General features: G+C 42.6%; 1 protein-coding gene across 1 annotated transcript in view; it reads left to right on the plus strand.

Annotated features, from left to right (window-relative positions):
• LOC309568105 (vomeronasal type-2 receptor 26-like) overlaps positions 1-16,240 on the plus strand; it is a gene marked incomplete at its 3' end in the record, with an annotated part of 54,564 nt that extends 38,324 nt beyond the window's left edge. Inside the window, exons 2-3 of the mRNA XM_082273701.1 lie at positions 14,873-14,996; positions 15,339-16,240. Of these exons, the coding sequence (XP_082129827.1) occupies positions 14,873-14,996; positions 15,339-16,240 (1,026 nt within the window). The remainder of the gene's footprint in view (positions 1-14,872; positions 14,997-15,338) is intronic.
• Positions 16,241-16,558: the final 318 nt, after the last annotated feature.

Consider the following 16,558-nt stretch of genomic DNA (forward strand, 5'->3'; position numbering starts at 1 on the left):
AAAAAATCGCAGATCGCCGCCATTACGCGTTAAAAAAAAAAAACAACAAAAATGACAAAAATCTTTCCCTTTGTTAGTAAACGCGATAACTTTTGCGTAAACCAATAAAAATACGCTTTTTGCTATTTTTTTCACCAAACATAGGTAGCATAAAACAAATTGGCCGAAAATGTTAAAAAATGTTGATTTTTACATTTTTTTTGGGGGGAATTTCATATAAAAAAATGTGAAAAATATTGTTATTTTTGCAAAATTGACGCTCTTTTTTTGTTTATAGCGCATGATCAAAAAATCGCACAGGTGATCAAATACCACCAAAAGAAAGCTCTGTTTGTGGGAAAAAAAGGACGTCAAATTCGTTTAGGTACAGCATCGCACGACCGCGCAATTGTCTGTTACAGTCACGCAGTGCCGAATCGCAAAATACCCCCTGGTCGTTTAGCAGCCAAATCCTCCGGGGCTTAAGTGGTTAAACGGTTTTATTGAAGGCAAAATAAACATGGTACAGCAATATGCAGTGAAAATAGTAGATACATGCCTAGATAAAACAAGGCACATTGAGATACAAAACTGCTGTATATAACATACAAACAACATGTAACAAATGCAATGTAAACTTTTTGTATTCACTTTGTTTCTTAATTTTTTAGTAACACATTTTACAGATTTCAAAATTGAAAATAAAATTGCAACTTCACTAAAATTAACACTTTTTGTTTTACAACTTACACTGGTCAAATAACAAAAAAGCTCTGTCGCTCAGCTGCAGTTCAGTAACTTTTACAGGTCGTGTCCCTACCCAAGCCTTTGCCTAGACAGGGAAAGGAGACACAGCAGACTGATAAGACTCTTCTCTCTCCTCCTATCAGCATGCTCTTTGTTAGCACATGCACACTGCAGCAGGAATGATTGGCCCCTTCTTTCTTCCCCAATTAGAGCTCTGCTGTACAGGGAAATACAAGAGGTCGATACCAAGTAAAATTTTAAAAGAAAAAGGAGGGCACACAACCTAATGATATGGTCCTCAGACCTAATCATGCTGTGGTCCTAGTAGTTAGGACTTTAAAGAGTATCATTATACCAAACATGAGTGAGAATATGGAGCCCCTGGCAGGTGCAGCGTCCTAATGAGTAAACGCAAACTATTACACATTATCATCGATAAGAAGCAGAAAATGTATAACAGTACAAACAGATAATGCATTTTAAACTTTTAACATTTTTCATCAATACATAATATTAGATGGAAATATCCCAGCCAATAGGGGAATAAAATAAAAAAAAAGGGGGGGGGGGAGAAGAAAAAGAAATGAAGTAAAATTAAGGAACAAAAAAAAATGAAGGAACACTGATCAAACTACATTTAAAATGATATTGATGAATACAGAGCTGCAGTATTTGCTGGACTTTAGCAGATACTCATAATGCAGTATCAAACACAAAAGCAATTATATTACAGCTTATTAATTCTTGGATGGGATGGCTGCATTCGTTTTCCTTTTTTATTTTTTCCTTTATTTTTATCTGGAGATCCAGCCAGTAAGTCTGTTGTTTTTTCAACAGAACAAGCTCTCCTGCAAAAGTAGGAATTACAGGGATGAGACAAACCATTTACCACTCACTGGGGGTACTTACGATGATCAGCTTTTATTTATTTATGTAAAACCCTTATCCCAAAAGAAAAAAAAAAATGTGTTGCTGTTACTGCTTGTGTAACTGCAGCCTGAGCTGGAGATTGGCTGCAATTTATTAGTCTACAGTGCATTGCGAAAGTATTCGCCCCCCTTGAACTTTTTGACCTTTTGCCACATTTCAGGCTTCAAACATAAAGATATAAAACTGTAATTTTTTGTGAAGAATCAACAACAAGTGGGACACAATCATGAAGTGGAACGAAATTTATTGGATATTTCAAACTTTGTTAACAAATAAAAAACTGAAAAATTGGGCGTGCAAAATTATTCAGCTCCTTTACTTTCAGTGCAGCAAACTCTCTCCAGAAGTTCAGTGAGGATCTCTGAATGATCCAATGTTGACCTAAATGACTAATGATGATAAATAGAATCCACCTGTGTGTAATCAAGTCTCCATATAAATGCACCTGCACTGTGATAGTCTCAGAGGTCCGTTTAAAGCGCAGAGAGCATCATGAAGAACAAGGAACACACCAGGCAGGTCCGAGATACTGTTGTGGAGAAGTTTAAAGCCGGATTTGGATACAAAAAGATTTCCCAAGCTTTAAACATACCAAGGAGCACTGTGCAAGGGATAATATTGAAATGGAAGGAGTATCAGACCACTGCAAATCTACGAAGACCTGGCCATCCCTCTAAACTTTCAGCTCATACAAGGAGAAGACTGATCAGAGATGCAGCCAAGAGGCCCATGATCACTCTGGATGAACTAAAGAGATCTACAGCTGAGGTGGGAGACTCTGTCCATAGGACAACAATCAGTCGTATACTGCACAAATCTGGCCTTTATGGAAGAGTGACAAGAAGAAAGCCATTTCTTAAAGATATCCATAAAAAGTGTTGTTTAAAGTTTGCCACAAGCCACCTGGGAGACACCAAACATGTGGAAGAAGGTGCTCTGGTCAGATGAAACCAAAATCAAACTTTTTGGCAACAATGCAAAACTTTATGTTTGGCGTAAAAGCAACACAGCTCATCACCCTGAACACACCATCCCCACTGTCATACATGGAGGTGGCAGCATCATGGTTTGGGCCTGCTTTTCTTCAGCAGGGACAGGGAAGATGGTTAAAATTGATGGGAAGATGGATGGAGCCAAATACAGGACCATTCTGGAAGAAAACCTGATGGAGTCTGCAAAAGACCTGAGACTGGGACGGAGATTTGTCTTCCAACAAGACAATGATCCAAAACATAAAGCAAAATCTACAATGGAATGGGTCACAAATAAACATATCCAGGTGTTAGAATGGCCAAGTCAAAGTCCAGACCTGAATCCAATCGAGAATCTGTGGAAAGAACTGAAAACTGCTGTTCACAAACGCTCCCCATCCAACCTCACTGAGCTCGAGCTGTTTTGCAAGGAGGAATGGGCAAAAATTTCAGTCTCTCTATGTGCAAAACTGATAGAGACATACCCCAAGTGACTTACAGCTGTAATCGCAGCAAAAGGTGGTGCTACAATGTATTAACTTAAGGGGGCTGAATAATTTTGCACGCCCACTTGTTGTTGATTCTTCACAAAAAATTACAGTTTTATATCTTTATGTTTGAAGCCTGAAATGTGGCAAAAGGTCGACAAGTTCAAGGGGGCCGAATACTTTCGCAATGCACTGTATCTAAATCTGCTAGTCCATCTAACACCCCCCTTCCTCAATGCTGCTCTCCGAAGGTGCCCCCCTGTACTCCTTCATCCAAAAAAAAAAAAAGGAACTGCATCTAATGATTTTTAACCACTTGCAGACCATCCGCCGTACAACAGTTATACGGTGGCAGGTTCCTGTGAATTGCCGTAACTGTACGGTGGTTCACCGGAGTGATCAGGGGGAAGTCGATGCACCGGGCCGGCAGCCGTGATCGCTCCCAATGAAGAGAGAATGGCGGTCTGCTGTTGTAAACACAGCAGACCGTTGTTCTCTCTGAAATCAGTACAGAGCTCCTCCTATTTATGAGCACAGGTCTCTGTGTTGATTCCATAAGCCCCTCCCCCACTAGGCAGCGGGGATGTCGATCCATGGGACCGGAAGCCGCAATTGCCACCGGGCACCTGCAATCGTTCTCCGCTGAGAGAGAAGAACAGTCAGGTGTAGGGATGATCGAACGGTTCGGGTCGACCATCGGTTCGGCCCGAACATTGGCTGTTCGAGGTTCGGCCGAATTTAGAACTTTTTGCCCAAAAAGTTCAGAATTCGGCAACCAGAACCGACCAAAATGCAATGGGACAGGAAATGGGCTTTAAAAGCCCGTGATTGGACCAGAACCATTAGCAAAAGCCAATTGAGGGGGCAGGAGAATGCTAGGAATGTGATTGGAGTGACTAGGGGGTCCCTAGGCCAATCATTAGTGAATACGCCCCCCAGTATATAAGATAGCCCCCGCCAAATTCCTAGCATTGTTATACAGGGACATGGAAGAGAATGGAAGCAGTTCTGTTAATTTTACTTCAAAAGTGTCATTTAGCAATTATTAGTGTGAGGAAAGGGATATCTAGTGTAGTTAGAGTGCTCCTTTACACTTTAGTTAGATGCAAAAATTTAGTTTCTGTAGGGAAAGTGTGAAGTGTCAGGGTGACCATAGTGTAGTGTAGGGTTAACTGACACTGACTGCTATGGCAGGGTGACCAAACCCTTCCATATCAGGGTGACCGCAATAGAGAAAAGCTAGTTTCTCTCAAGTCACTTTCGCTGCAGTAATATGGCTTCGCCGCCGTCAGCATTCTTTTTGGCTGCAGGCATCTATAGGGATTTTTTGAGGACATGTTTGGAGTCAGACATGACATCTGAACATGTGTATAGGGGGTATATATACACACCCATGTATGTATATAAACACCTAGACATATATAGGTGTGAAATGAGCAGAAAAAACTACTTGCGCTAATGAAATAATTAACACCAATATAGTTCTGCTCCTATCACACCTATATATGTCTAAGTGTAATATACATATAAGTATGTGTGTATATATACCACTATACACAAGTTCAGATGTTTTGCCTGCCTCCAAAGAACCCAAAAAAATGCCCAAAAAAACGCTAGCGTAAAAAAAAAAAAAAAAACGCCCAGGTGTGTTGTTGCAAGCATTTTTTGGGGGTTTTTGGAGGCAGGCAAAACATCTGAACTTGTGTATATGAGTATATATACACACATACTTATATGTATATACACACCTAGACATATATAGGTGTGATAGTAGCAGAAATATATGCTTGCGCTAATGAAATCATTTACACTAATATAGTTACGCTCCCATAACACCTATATATGTCTAAGTGTAAAATACATATAAGTATGTGTGTGTACACAAGTTTAGATGTTTTGCCTGCCTCCAAAAACCCCCAAAAAATGCCTGCAACAACACACCTGGGCGTTTTTTTTTTTTTTTGACGCTAGCGTTTTTTTTGGCATTTTTTGAGGTTCTTTGGAGGCAGGCAAAACATCTGAACTTGTGTATAGTAGTATATATACCACTATACACAAGTTCAGATGTTTTTCCTGCCTCCAAAGAACCCAAAAAATGCCCAAAAAAACGCTTGCTACTAAACCGGCAATGTGTGAAAAGAACTTTTGTTTGTGTGATTTTGTGTTTGGGGGGTCTAAAAGGTGTACCTGTGAAGTTTCAGCTCTGTAGCATGTCCAGAACCCCCAAAAAAAGATCATATAGGTGTAAAAGGAGGGTCCCACCATCCCTGCTCTACTGAAAAATGATCTTTTTTTCTGGTTCTGGACATGCTACAGAGCTGAATCTTCACAGGTACACTTTTTAGACCCCCCAGATACTAAATCCAAAGAAATTTTTTTTTTTTAATTTTTTTTTTTTTAATTTTTCCAATAATTGGCTCTCTATCAAAAATGACAATTTTTAAGAACTTTTTTTTGTGTGATTAATAGTCCCTGGGGTATGACCCAGAATCCTAGGCACTTTTTAGGGGCATTTATTGGGTTTTAGGGCTTCAAAATGGTGTTTTTTGATTACCGAAGTTCGGGTCTCATTGATTTCAATGGGGTTCTGAAATCCAGGCCGAACTTTCGGGAAGTTCGGATGTTCTGGCCAAACCGAACTTTTGAAAAGTTCGATCATCCCTAGTCAGGTGTTGTAAACACAGCTGACCGTTCATTGAGGGGGAAAATCTTCCGGTCCAGGAGTGGTTAAGCTGCCATATATTACATGTTTGGTTTTGGGTTTAATACCGCTTTAGGGTCAGTTCACACCATAGAAACGCAGTCCAGATGCGTTCCGGTTGCTTTTCTGTATGCGTTTTTCAAGCATTTCAGTACGTTTTTGATGCAATTTTGCTGCATTTTTAAAGTGGTCCAGTGCATTTTCCCCCCTCTTTTTACTTACCCTTAAATAAGAACATTTGAGTTCCAGTGCATTTTTGTTGCCTTTTTAGTGCGTTTAGGTGCGTTTTTTATGAGTTTTACTGCATTCCAGTACAGTCCAGTGCAGATAAAATGCAGCATGTTCTACTTTTTTTTATGGAACTGGAACGCACCTGAACTGACCACACTGGTGTGAACTATGCCATTGAAAACCATATACTGTAACCTATTTTCCATGCGTTTTCGATGCAGAAAAAAAAACGCATTGGACTGCATGTGGTGTGAACTGGCCCTAAGAACTCTTGTAACTGATTATATTTGTTTCCATCCTCCTTCGGAAAGCTGCATCACTTTGTGAGAAAGGTCCATTACACTGACCAAACCGGAGAAGAAATCTTCTTTAACAATGGCGGGGAAGTCCAATCCGGGCTGATTCTAGCCAATTGGATCATTCATAAAACCGGAGAACGTTATGAATCCGCTTTCCAACCATTGGCCAGCTTTCATGATGGAAAAACCATAAATAAAATATTCAACATTAACCCAGAAGACATCGTCTGGAAGAGAGGCACGGTGAGACATTTAAATATTTGTGCTTTGTGTGCACAGAGAAACAAGTACAGTTTAAAAAATATGGGTCAGTGTAAAAAATGTTGTAAAATAATTTTTCACAATTTTGTACATTTGTCTGCTTATAAAAAAAATAAAAAAAATAGGCACCTTTAATGTATTTTATAAACAATATAAAAATTATTTAGGCAAACAAATTTGTCATGGAATTTTTTTCACATTACCAACGCATGTTGATACTGATAAATCATCAGTGCAGCATATCAATGCCCGTCAGTGCAGTATATCAGTGCCGCCTCATCAGTGCCTCTTCATCGATGCCCATCAGTGCAGCCTCATTAGTGCCCATCAGTGTCCACCTAATTAGTGCTTATCAATGCAGCCTATTAGTACCCATCAGTGCAGCATATCAGTGCCATCTATCAGTGCCCATCAGTGCTGCCTCATCAGTGCCTCTTTATCAGTGCCACCTCATCAGTGCCCATCAGTGCCGCCTCATCAGTGCCTATTCATCAGTGCCGCCTCATCAGTGATCATCAGTGCTGCCTCATTAGTGCAGTCTCATCAGTGCCCATCAATGTAGCCTATTAGTGCCAATCAGTTAAGCATATCTATGCCGCCTATCAGTGCCCATCAGTGCCACCTCTTCAGTGCCTCTTTATCAGTGCCCATCAGTGCCACTTTATCAGTGCCTATCAGTGCCATCGCATCAGTGCAGCCTCATCAGTGCCGATCAGTACTGCAGCATCAGTGCTGCCTCATCAGTGCCTCTCCCTCAGTGCCTATCAGTGCCGCATCATCAGTGCCTCTTCATCAGTGCCCATCAGTGCCACCTCATCAGTGCTCATCAGTGCAGCCTCATCAGTGCCTCTTCGTCAGTGCCCATCAGTGCCACCATTATCATTGCAGCCTCATAAGTGCCTCTTCCACAGTGCTCATCAGTGCCACCTCATCAGTGCTCATCAGTGCCACCTCATCAGTGCAGCCACATCAGTGCCTCTTCGTCAGTGCCCATTAGTGCTGCATCATCATTGCATCCTCACCAGTGCCTCTTCAACAGTGCTCATCAGTGCCACCTCATCAGTGCTCATCAGTGCCGCCTCATCAGTGCAGCCTCATCAGTGCCTATCAGTGCCCATCAGTGCAGCCTAATTAGTGCCTATCAATGCAGCCTATTATTGCCCATCAGTGCAGCATATCAGTGCCCATCAGTGCCACCTCATCAGTGCCTCTTCATCAGTGCCCATCAGTTCCTCCTCATCAGTGCCCTCTCATCAGTGCAGCCTCATCAGTGGCTCTTCATGCGTGCCCATCAGTGCTGCCTCATTAGTGCCTCTTCATCAGTGCCCATCAGTACCGCCTCATCAGTGCAGCCACATCAGCACACATCAGTGAAGAAGATACATTTTTTTATTTGGAAATTTTATAACAGAAAGAGGAAAAAGTTTTTTCTTTCAAAATGTTTTGCAAAAAATAAAAAAACCCAGTGGTGAATAAATATCATCAAAAGAAAGCTCTTTGCCAGTTAGGGCACAAAGCACTATCAGAGTATAGGGTGTGAGTGATTATGACTTTATCCAATCACAGCTCAGTGCTCATAGTCCCACTTCACACTATAAAAACTTCCTTCTCACAGGAAGCTTTTGCATTGCGTTGGAGTGAAGATAGATAGAGCAGGGCTCTGTTTGCTACTAGCCAGTTAGTGTGTTCACTTATTGTGACTTATTGTGAGTGTAGAGTGTTAGTGTAGTGTCAGTGTAGTGTGAGTATAGTGTAGTGTCAGTGTAGTGTGTTAGTGTAGTGTGAGTATAGTGTGAGTATAGTGTAGTGTCAGTGTAGTGTGAGTATAGTGTGAGTACAGTGTAGTGTCAGTGTAGTGTGAGTATAGTGTGAGTATAGTGTAGTGTCAGTGTAGTGTGTTAGTGTAGTGTGAGTATAATTTAGTGTCAGTGTAGTGTGTTAGTGTCAGTGTAGTGTAGTGTCAGTGTAGTGTGTTAGTGTAGTGCAGTGTTTAACACACTGTTATATAAAACTTTGTGTTGTATACCCCCCTTTTTTTTATCCATAAACATTTTATTGAAGAAGTCAAAAAGAACATACAGGGTATACAATGAGCCATACAGAAATCAGAACAATATACACAAAGGAGATCAGCACAAAAAACAACACATAGTAGGCTATACATTAACTTGGGTTTGGTGGGATCCATACAGATTAAGTAGCATATCACACCAATCGGGCCACAAATGGTATAAGGGGGAGGCATGGGGCAGAAACCTGAGCCAACGGAAATTGTACAAAGGAAGGCTCATGTGCCACAGCGGCACCATGTATAAAATGCAGTTAGCCAGGTTGTATGGAGAGTAGGGGGTAAGAGCGGCCGATGGATGGGAGGGATCCCACTAATCAGTGACTAGCGGATTGTATAGCTGGTATAGAGAGAGGGACAACAGACTGGGGGGAAAGAGAAGGCAATAGAGAGAAGGAAAATATGGGAGGGACTGGGAAGGAGGAGGGGGAAGAGAGGTAATGGGGAAGAGAGAGGGAGGAGAGAGAAAAAAAAAAGGGGGGGGCCCCCCTTTTTTATTTTGGTTGCTGCGTGCTTTGTTTTTTGTCCCCTGCCTGCCCCCTTTTAAATTGTCAGCTGCAGTTTTTTTGACTGCAATGCTGGTGTTCCACCTTTTTCATTTATTTGTTTTAAGTTTTTACATTTCTGTCAGTGGCAGTCCTCAAATAAGTGCACCAATTGCCACTTTTCATTCAAGAAAGTGCATCCAATCACACGTTTCCCGGTTTCTATTCAATTTTGGAAATAAGCCCCCCCTCCTCATCATGTCTGGGAGGCCAACAAGCAGAGGCAGATGTTCCCATGCCACTATGAGGGGGCTAGCAGCGTATGTGTCCACAGACAAAGGTGGACGTGGTCAGTCCTCAGGCAGGGAACATTTGTCTCTGTTTAGTGTTGTTGCCTGTGCTATCCAGCCACAGCATACAGAGGTGGTGGACTTGCTTACTAAACCATCCTCATCCTCCTCATCATCTATGACCCAAGCTGACAGTAGTGTGCAGTCCACTGCAGCTAGAGTGGCTTATTCTGCCTCCTTGTCCACAGCTACTCCTGCCATAGCCCCAACATCATGCATGGAGGAGTCAGCTGAATTATTTGAACATAGCGTCAGCCACTTGCTTCTTGACGATGCACAGAAGTTTCTTGATTCTGATGTTGGTTCTGAGGTACAGAAAGGGAGTAACATGATCCTACAGAGAGGAAAGAACACTGATAAACAACAAATTGGCAGTCATGTTCTCCCAGCCACAGCGTATTCCCAACTTGGCTCCAGTGATGATGAGGATGGAGGAGATGATGATGATGAGGTCACTGATGTGACTTGGGTGCCGGATAGAGCAGAGGAGGAAAGTGAGGGTGAGGCACAACCTGAATGAGGCAGGATGTCCTCCAGAGGCAGATATCATGAAAGAGTTTAGAGCAGCCACCCTATTCCATCAGAATGTGGAGCTGTTATCTCCTGGCCGACTTCCCACAGCTCAGCTGTGTGGGACTTTTTTGCACATGTGCAGTCAATCGCACTGTTGCAATTTGCAATCTCTGCTGCAAGCAGATCAAGCGTGGCAAAACCACCAGCCATTTGGGTACCACATGCTTGACGAGGCATTTAACCTACCCCTACTATATCTCATGACCTTTCAGCAGCTTCCACTGACAGGGATGATGGTATAGCAAAGAGTGTCACAGGTCTTTGCAACACGTTTGCCAGTAGCACACCACCAGCTGTAGAGTATAGCAAGCAATTTTCTCTGCCCCAGTTGCTGCATTGAAAAAAAAAATACACTCCCTGCCACCAACATGCCCAGCCAAATTCCAGCTTGTCCAATATGCTGGCTTTACAACTCATGCCTTTCCATTTGGTAGAATCTGCCCCCTTCTGTGAATTTGCAGATTGTTCTGGACCACAATGGCAGGTTTCCAGTCACTATTTCTTTGCATGTAAGGCCATTCCAGCTTTGTACAATCAATTGGAAGGCAATGTTTTGGCATCGTTGGGCAAGGCACTTAGCAGCAAGGTCCACAATACTGCTGACACATGGTCCAGAAAGCATGGTCAGGGATGATATATTTAATTCACAGCACACTGGGTAACTCTGCTTGCAATTAGGAAGGATGCAGGATAGGGCTCTGTGCTGGAGCTTGTTTTGCTGTCACGTCTCTAAACAGCTGGTGGTGATGATGCAAGATCTCTTAGCCCACCCCCTCCTCCTCAATGCCCTCTTCTGCTGAATCGTCCTATGAACCACTAGTACCCCCTAAGCATTCAAGGGACTATTCAACGAGTCAGGCTAAAATATGCCATGCAGTGCTTCAGCTGGTCTGTCTAGAGCAGAATAGCCACACCCGAGCAGAGATTCTTTCAGCTCTGCAGAGGCAATCCCAGAGGCGGTTCACGCCATGGCAGCTTGAGCCAGGAATTGCGGTGTGTGAAAATGGCACTAACCTACTGTCCGCCCTTCGACAGGGAAAGTTCACACATGTGCCATGCCTGGCACATGTCCTCAGTTTGGTGGTACAGCATTTCTTAAACAGGTACCCAGGATTGCAAGATCTTCTAAGGCAGGCCAGAAGAGTCTGTAGCCATTTCAGGCGGTCATACACAGCCAAATTTCGGTTGGCTAAAATTCAGCACATGCAGCAGAGAGCTGCCAATGAGTACCTGTGTGAGTATGGCACAAGGACAGGCTCAGGGCAGCTCCACTTTTTTCCCCCACACCAATGGCTGCTGATAAAATATGCATGCACTGTACTGTCACCATTTGAGAAGGTGACAAGCATGGTGACAGGCATGCATCAGTGACACAATCCCTTTTGTGTTTCTGCTGAAGTATACTCTGCATATCATTATGGACAGGGCACTCGAGGCAGAGCAGCAGGAGGGAGATAAGGCCCACTTTATGCAGACACCATTCTTGTGACAGCACAGAACACACAAGAGGAGAGGGAGGAGGAGGAGGATGATTCTGGCAGTTTTGGAGGCATTGAAGCAAAGGAACACAGATGTCAAACCTTAAGAGATGGTTTTCAGTTCCCAGAAACCTTGGAAGTAGTACATGACTGGGAGGCAGTTCCAGATACTGTAATCCTTAGTGACCCTAAAGACTCTGCTTCTCATGCCTCTGCAAACTTGCGGTGCATGGGCTCCTTTTTTCTTCAAAGCCTGCAAAAGGACCAGAGAATTTGCGGCATCAAGGAGAAGGATCATTATTGGTTGGCAACCCTCCTTGATCACCATTACAATGGGAAAGTCTCGGAAATCATTCGATAACAAATATTGAGGATAGCTTAAAGATGAGTTTCTGTATCGCCTTTCCAGACTCTGGTAGGTTACAGTCTCATGGAAAAGCTAGTTTTGAGGCTTCTGTTGGTCAAAGGAGGTGCAGTGAGAAGGGGGCTGCCTTATTGAAGCATTTCACATTTTTTTCGTCTTTCAGCTTCAAGATCCCATCAACAGCGTCTGCATCATATATTGAAAGATTATCTAGGGCGAAAAAAAACATGGAGAGCTTTCCAGTAGACGATCCACTGGGTTTCTTGGTCATGAGAATAGACCACTGGCCAGAACTTGCCAAGCATGCAATTAATCTGCTGGGCACCCTGCATCCAGCGTGCTTTCCAAATGAGCATTCAGTGCTGCCGGAAATTTTGTGACAGATAAAAGAGCGCGTCTGTCCACAGATTTCGTTGACCGGCTGACATTTGTCAAAATGAATCAGTCCTGGATTAGCAGCAGCTATCAAGTCCCTGATGCCGATGTTACTGATTACATTTTATTGGGATCTCAAATCTCTGGCGGGGCTGCCTAGGCTGCCTAACTTTGTGGGTTTGACTTTATCTAGAAGTAATTTTTTGGTATAGGTTTCATGGGCACAATTTTATCACCCAAGGACCAATTTTTCCACACTTGTTAGACAGGTGCATCAAATGTCATTTTTTTACAGCAAGGACAATTCTTGCTTTTATCAAGACTACCTCTTGAAGGTTATGGGGTGAAGGCTTCACCAATATCCAAAGATCAATTTTTCCCCAGCTGTGTGACAGGGGCATCAAATTTAATTTTTTTAAAGCAAGGCCAATTCTTGCTTTAATCAGGAGTATTTCTAGTAGGTTATGGGGTGAAAGCACCACCAACACCCAAAGACAAATTTTTTCAAAACAGTTTGACAGAGCATCACATTTAATTTTTTTTTACAGTAAGGCCAATTCTTGCATTCATCAAGAGTACCTCTAGAAGGTTACGGGGTGAAGGCACCACCAAGACCCAAAAAACTATTTTTCCCCAACTTGTTTTCATCAAGAGTACCTCTAGAACAGGGGTAGGAAACCTTTAAGAGGTTGAGAATTACCTGGACAATATGTAGGAATTTAAAAATCCCACTGGGGGTGGGGGTTGTGTCATTGTAGTCCTTTAAAAAAGATAAATAAATAAAGTATCCAATAAAAACACATAGTGTGTCACAGCAGTGTCTTCTGTCCTGCTTAAAATCACTCCCCCCACCACAGTAGTATCCTCTGCCACCCCCCCCCCTCCCCACAGCAGTGTCCTCTGCCTCCTTTCACATTATCACCCCCATAATATACTATGCCCTCCACTGTAGTGTGCTCTTCCCTCCCCACACACACACAATTGTAGTGACCTCTGACCCCCCCCCACACTCAGTAGTGACCTCTGACCCTCCCACACGCACAGTAGTGACCTCTGACCCTCCCACACACACAGTAGTTCCTTCTGACCCCCCAACGGTAGTGTCTTGTGCCCCCCATAGCAGTGTCCTCTGCCATCTCCCTCCTCTATAGTGCCCTCTGCCCCCCATAGAAGTGTCCTCTGCCCTCCCACCCCCAAAAAAGTAGTGTCCTCTGCCCCCCTCTGTAGGGCCCCCCATAGCAGTGTCATCTGCAGCCCCCTAGCCCCCCCCCCCAAACACAATAGCAGCCAATCACCTGCTAGTTAACCTGCAAAGTTAACTAAAGCATCTCCTGGTCCCGCCCCCTCATCCAGCACAGTGCTGCCTCTCACTCCTCTCTGCTAGTGAAGGGAGAGCAACATCTGCAGAGCATTGGGGAAGCATCTACACAGCCCTAATCATGATCTATATGTCGGCTTCCTGCGATCAACAGGTGGATTGTGATCGACAGGTTGCCGACCCTGGCTCTAGAAGGTTACGGGGTGAAAGCTTCACTCATTTTTATGCAACTGAGTTATAGGGGCATCAAATTTACATTTTTTACAGCAAGGCCAATTCTTGCTTTCATAAAGAGTACTTCTATAGGGTTATGGTGTAAAGGCAGCACCAACACCCAAAGCCCAATTTATACGCACCTGTTACTTCTAAGTCTGTGAAACCGACACCAGGCTTTATCTAACAAAATGTTATTCTTGTCCTGAGGGTACTATAATTTGGTGCAAAACTTTGTTATTTCCATCCAAAATCTGCCAAAGAGACACCAGAATTTATCCAAAAAATCTCTAATCTTTTTCCATGTGCACAAAGTTGTAGCCTCATCATTCAGACTGACTCACCAAGCCATTGTTTAAAAAAAAAAAGAAAGCTTGCAGGGAAAATCAATTTACATGTCATTTTTTTTCTTTATAAATGTCAGTTTTGCTGAAGCAGGTTCTATATATCGTACAAATGTGCCACTTTACTCGCAGACTAAGGGAAAACCCCATGCACTAAGTTTAAAGGAATTTTTCATTTTTATTGTTTCACTCTAAGCATCATTAAATCACTGGTCCTTTGAAAAATGATCTTTTTAAAAAAAACTTTTGCATTGATACATGTCCCCCAGGGCAGTAGCCAGCCCCCATACACTTTTTATGGTCAGTAACTTGCATATAAGCCTTCAAAATGGGAACTTTTTATTTTTCAAGTTCGTGTCCCACAGATTTCAATGATGTTCGCTGTTCGGGTCCGAACTTTTGCGATGTTCGAGAGTTCTGGCACGAACCGAACCGGGGGGGGGGGGGGGCGGGCTGTTCAGCCTATCTCTAGCGGGCAGCTAGCTGGACTCATATGACACCCACAGGCCAGAGATTATCTCTGTTTTTATGTCCTGTAAGAAAACTCAGACTTTTCAATCTGTATATAAGATATGAATCTAAAAACATTAAACACCAAGCGGGTACAAATGGTGAGCATTTTAGTGATAGCCTGGGTATATCTGATAGGGTCTCTTAAATATGTGACTGAACACCTGATTGTGATTGTATGTACCAGATGCCGATATCCCGATGTAATGACAGATGTCCTCCTGGATACAGAAAAGCTCCCAAGGGGAGTATCCATGTCTGCTGCTATGGGTGCGTCCCATGTTCTGAGGGGGCAGTTTCCAATGTAACAGGTAGGAATGACCAAAATACAACTGTAGTTGTCACGTATGCAGTAGGCAAGAATGGGTACATTAAAATAGCAACTAAACTTTCTGTTGAGTGTCTTAACTAAAAAATGACAAAAGTGGCAAATCAAGTACAAGTGTTCCATCATTGAACATGTTGGTGTCTTGGAAAGCATGATGTCTTCATACAACCTTGGCTGCATCCAGTGATGGAGATTTAGCTTAGAGCTGAAGTTCGGGATATAAGATGTACTGAATATTTTTTTTAAATACACTTTGAATTTATGTTTCCTCCACTTTTCTTTATATTAGGTAAATAATTTGGTATTTCCTCCTTTCTCATTGCAGATAGTGACAGCTGTTTTCAATGTCCTGATGACAAATGGCCTGATGACAAAAAAGCGAAATGTGTATCCAGAACATATGAATTTTTGTCCTATGAAAATGATGCGATGGCTCTGATATTTTCATTGATATCCTTAACATTCTCAGCGATGACTTTATTTATATTAGGAATCTTTATTTATTACCGGGACACTCCAATTGTGAAAGCCAATAACCGGACTGTGAGCTTCATCCTCCTGACCTCCATCTTGCTGAGCTTCCTCTGTGTCTTCTTGTTCCTCGGACGTCCTGTGGATATAACCTGCATGCTGAGACAAATATCATTTGGGATTTTCTTCTCCATCGCTGTCTCTTCTGTTCTTGCCAAGACCACTATTGTCTATATTGCATTTAAAGCCACCAAACCTGGCAGTGTATGGAAAAAATGGGTCAATGTCAACGTGTCTAATTTTTTGGTCCTGACCTGTTCCTCCATCCAAGTTCTGATCTGTGTTATTTGGCTGTCAGTGTCTCCTCCCTACCAAGAGTATGACATGCTCTCCTATCCTGGGAAGATCGTCATTCAGTGTAATGAAGGGTCAGTTATCGGGTTCTACTCTATGTTGGGTTATATGGGGTTTCTGGCAGCTGTGAGTTTTGTTCTGGCTTTCATGGTGAGGACATTACCGGACAGTTTTAATGAAGCCAAGTACATCACCTTCAGCATGCTGGTGTTCTGCAGTGTCTGGATTGCCATGATCCCGGCCTATCTGAGCACCAGAGGGAAATACATGGTGGTTGTGGAGATATTTGCTTTACTGACCTCCAGTGCTGCAATATTAGGATGTATATTTTTCCCAAAATGTTATATTATAATTTTCAAGCCTGAGCTGAACTCCAGGAAAAAAACATGCTGCAGGAAATAATTAATACTCAATAGAGAAATCCTAAATAACTGTCAGGAAAACACTAAACATTAATGAATTTTATTAATTGATATATAGAAAGTATAAATAATAATCAATTAGTTGTACTAATTATCATTAAAGCATTTTAAAGCAGTGACCTTGCATCATTATATAGATCATTCGATAATGGTAAAATAATTTACTAAAATGTATGTAGTGCATCCCCCATAGGAGCCACAGATGAATAGGGATCCTCCACTCTGCACAGCCAGGTACACCACATCCTCAAACACACTGTAGTAAGGAAACAGGAAAACAACAAGTGAAGGGCGCACC

This window comes from Pelophylax lessonae, assembly GCF_965119305.1.
Source record: "Pelophylax lessonae genome assembly, chromosome: 1".
Classification (NCBI taxonomy): Eukaryota; Metazoa; Chordata; class Amphibia; order Anura; family Ranidae; genus Pelophylax; species Pelophylax lessonae.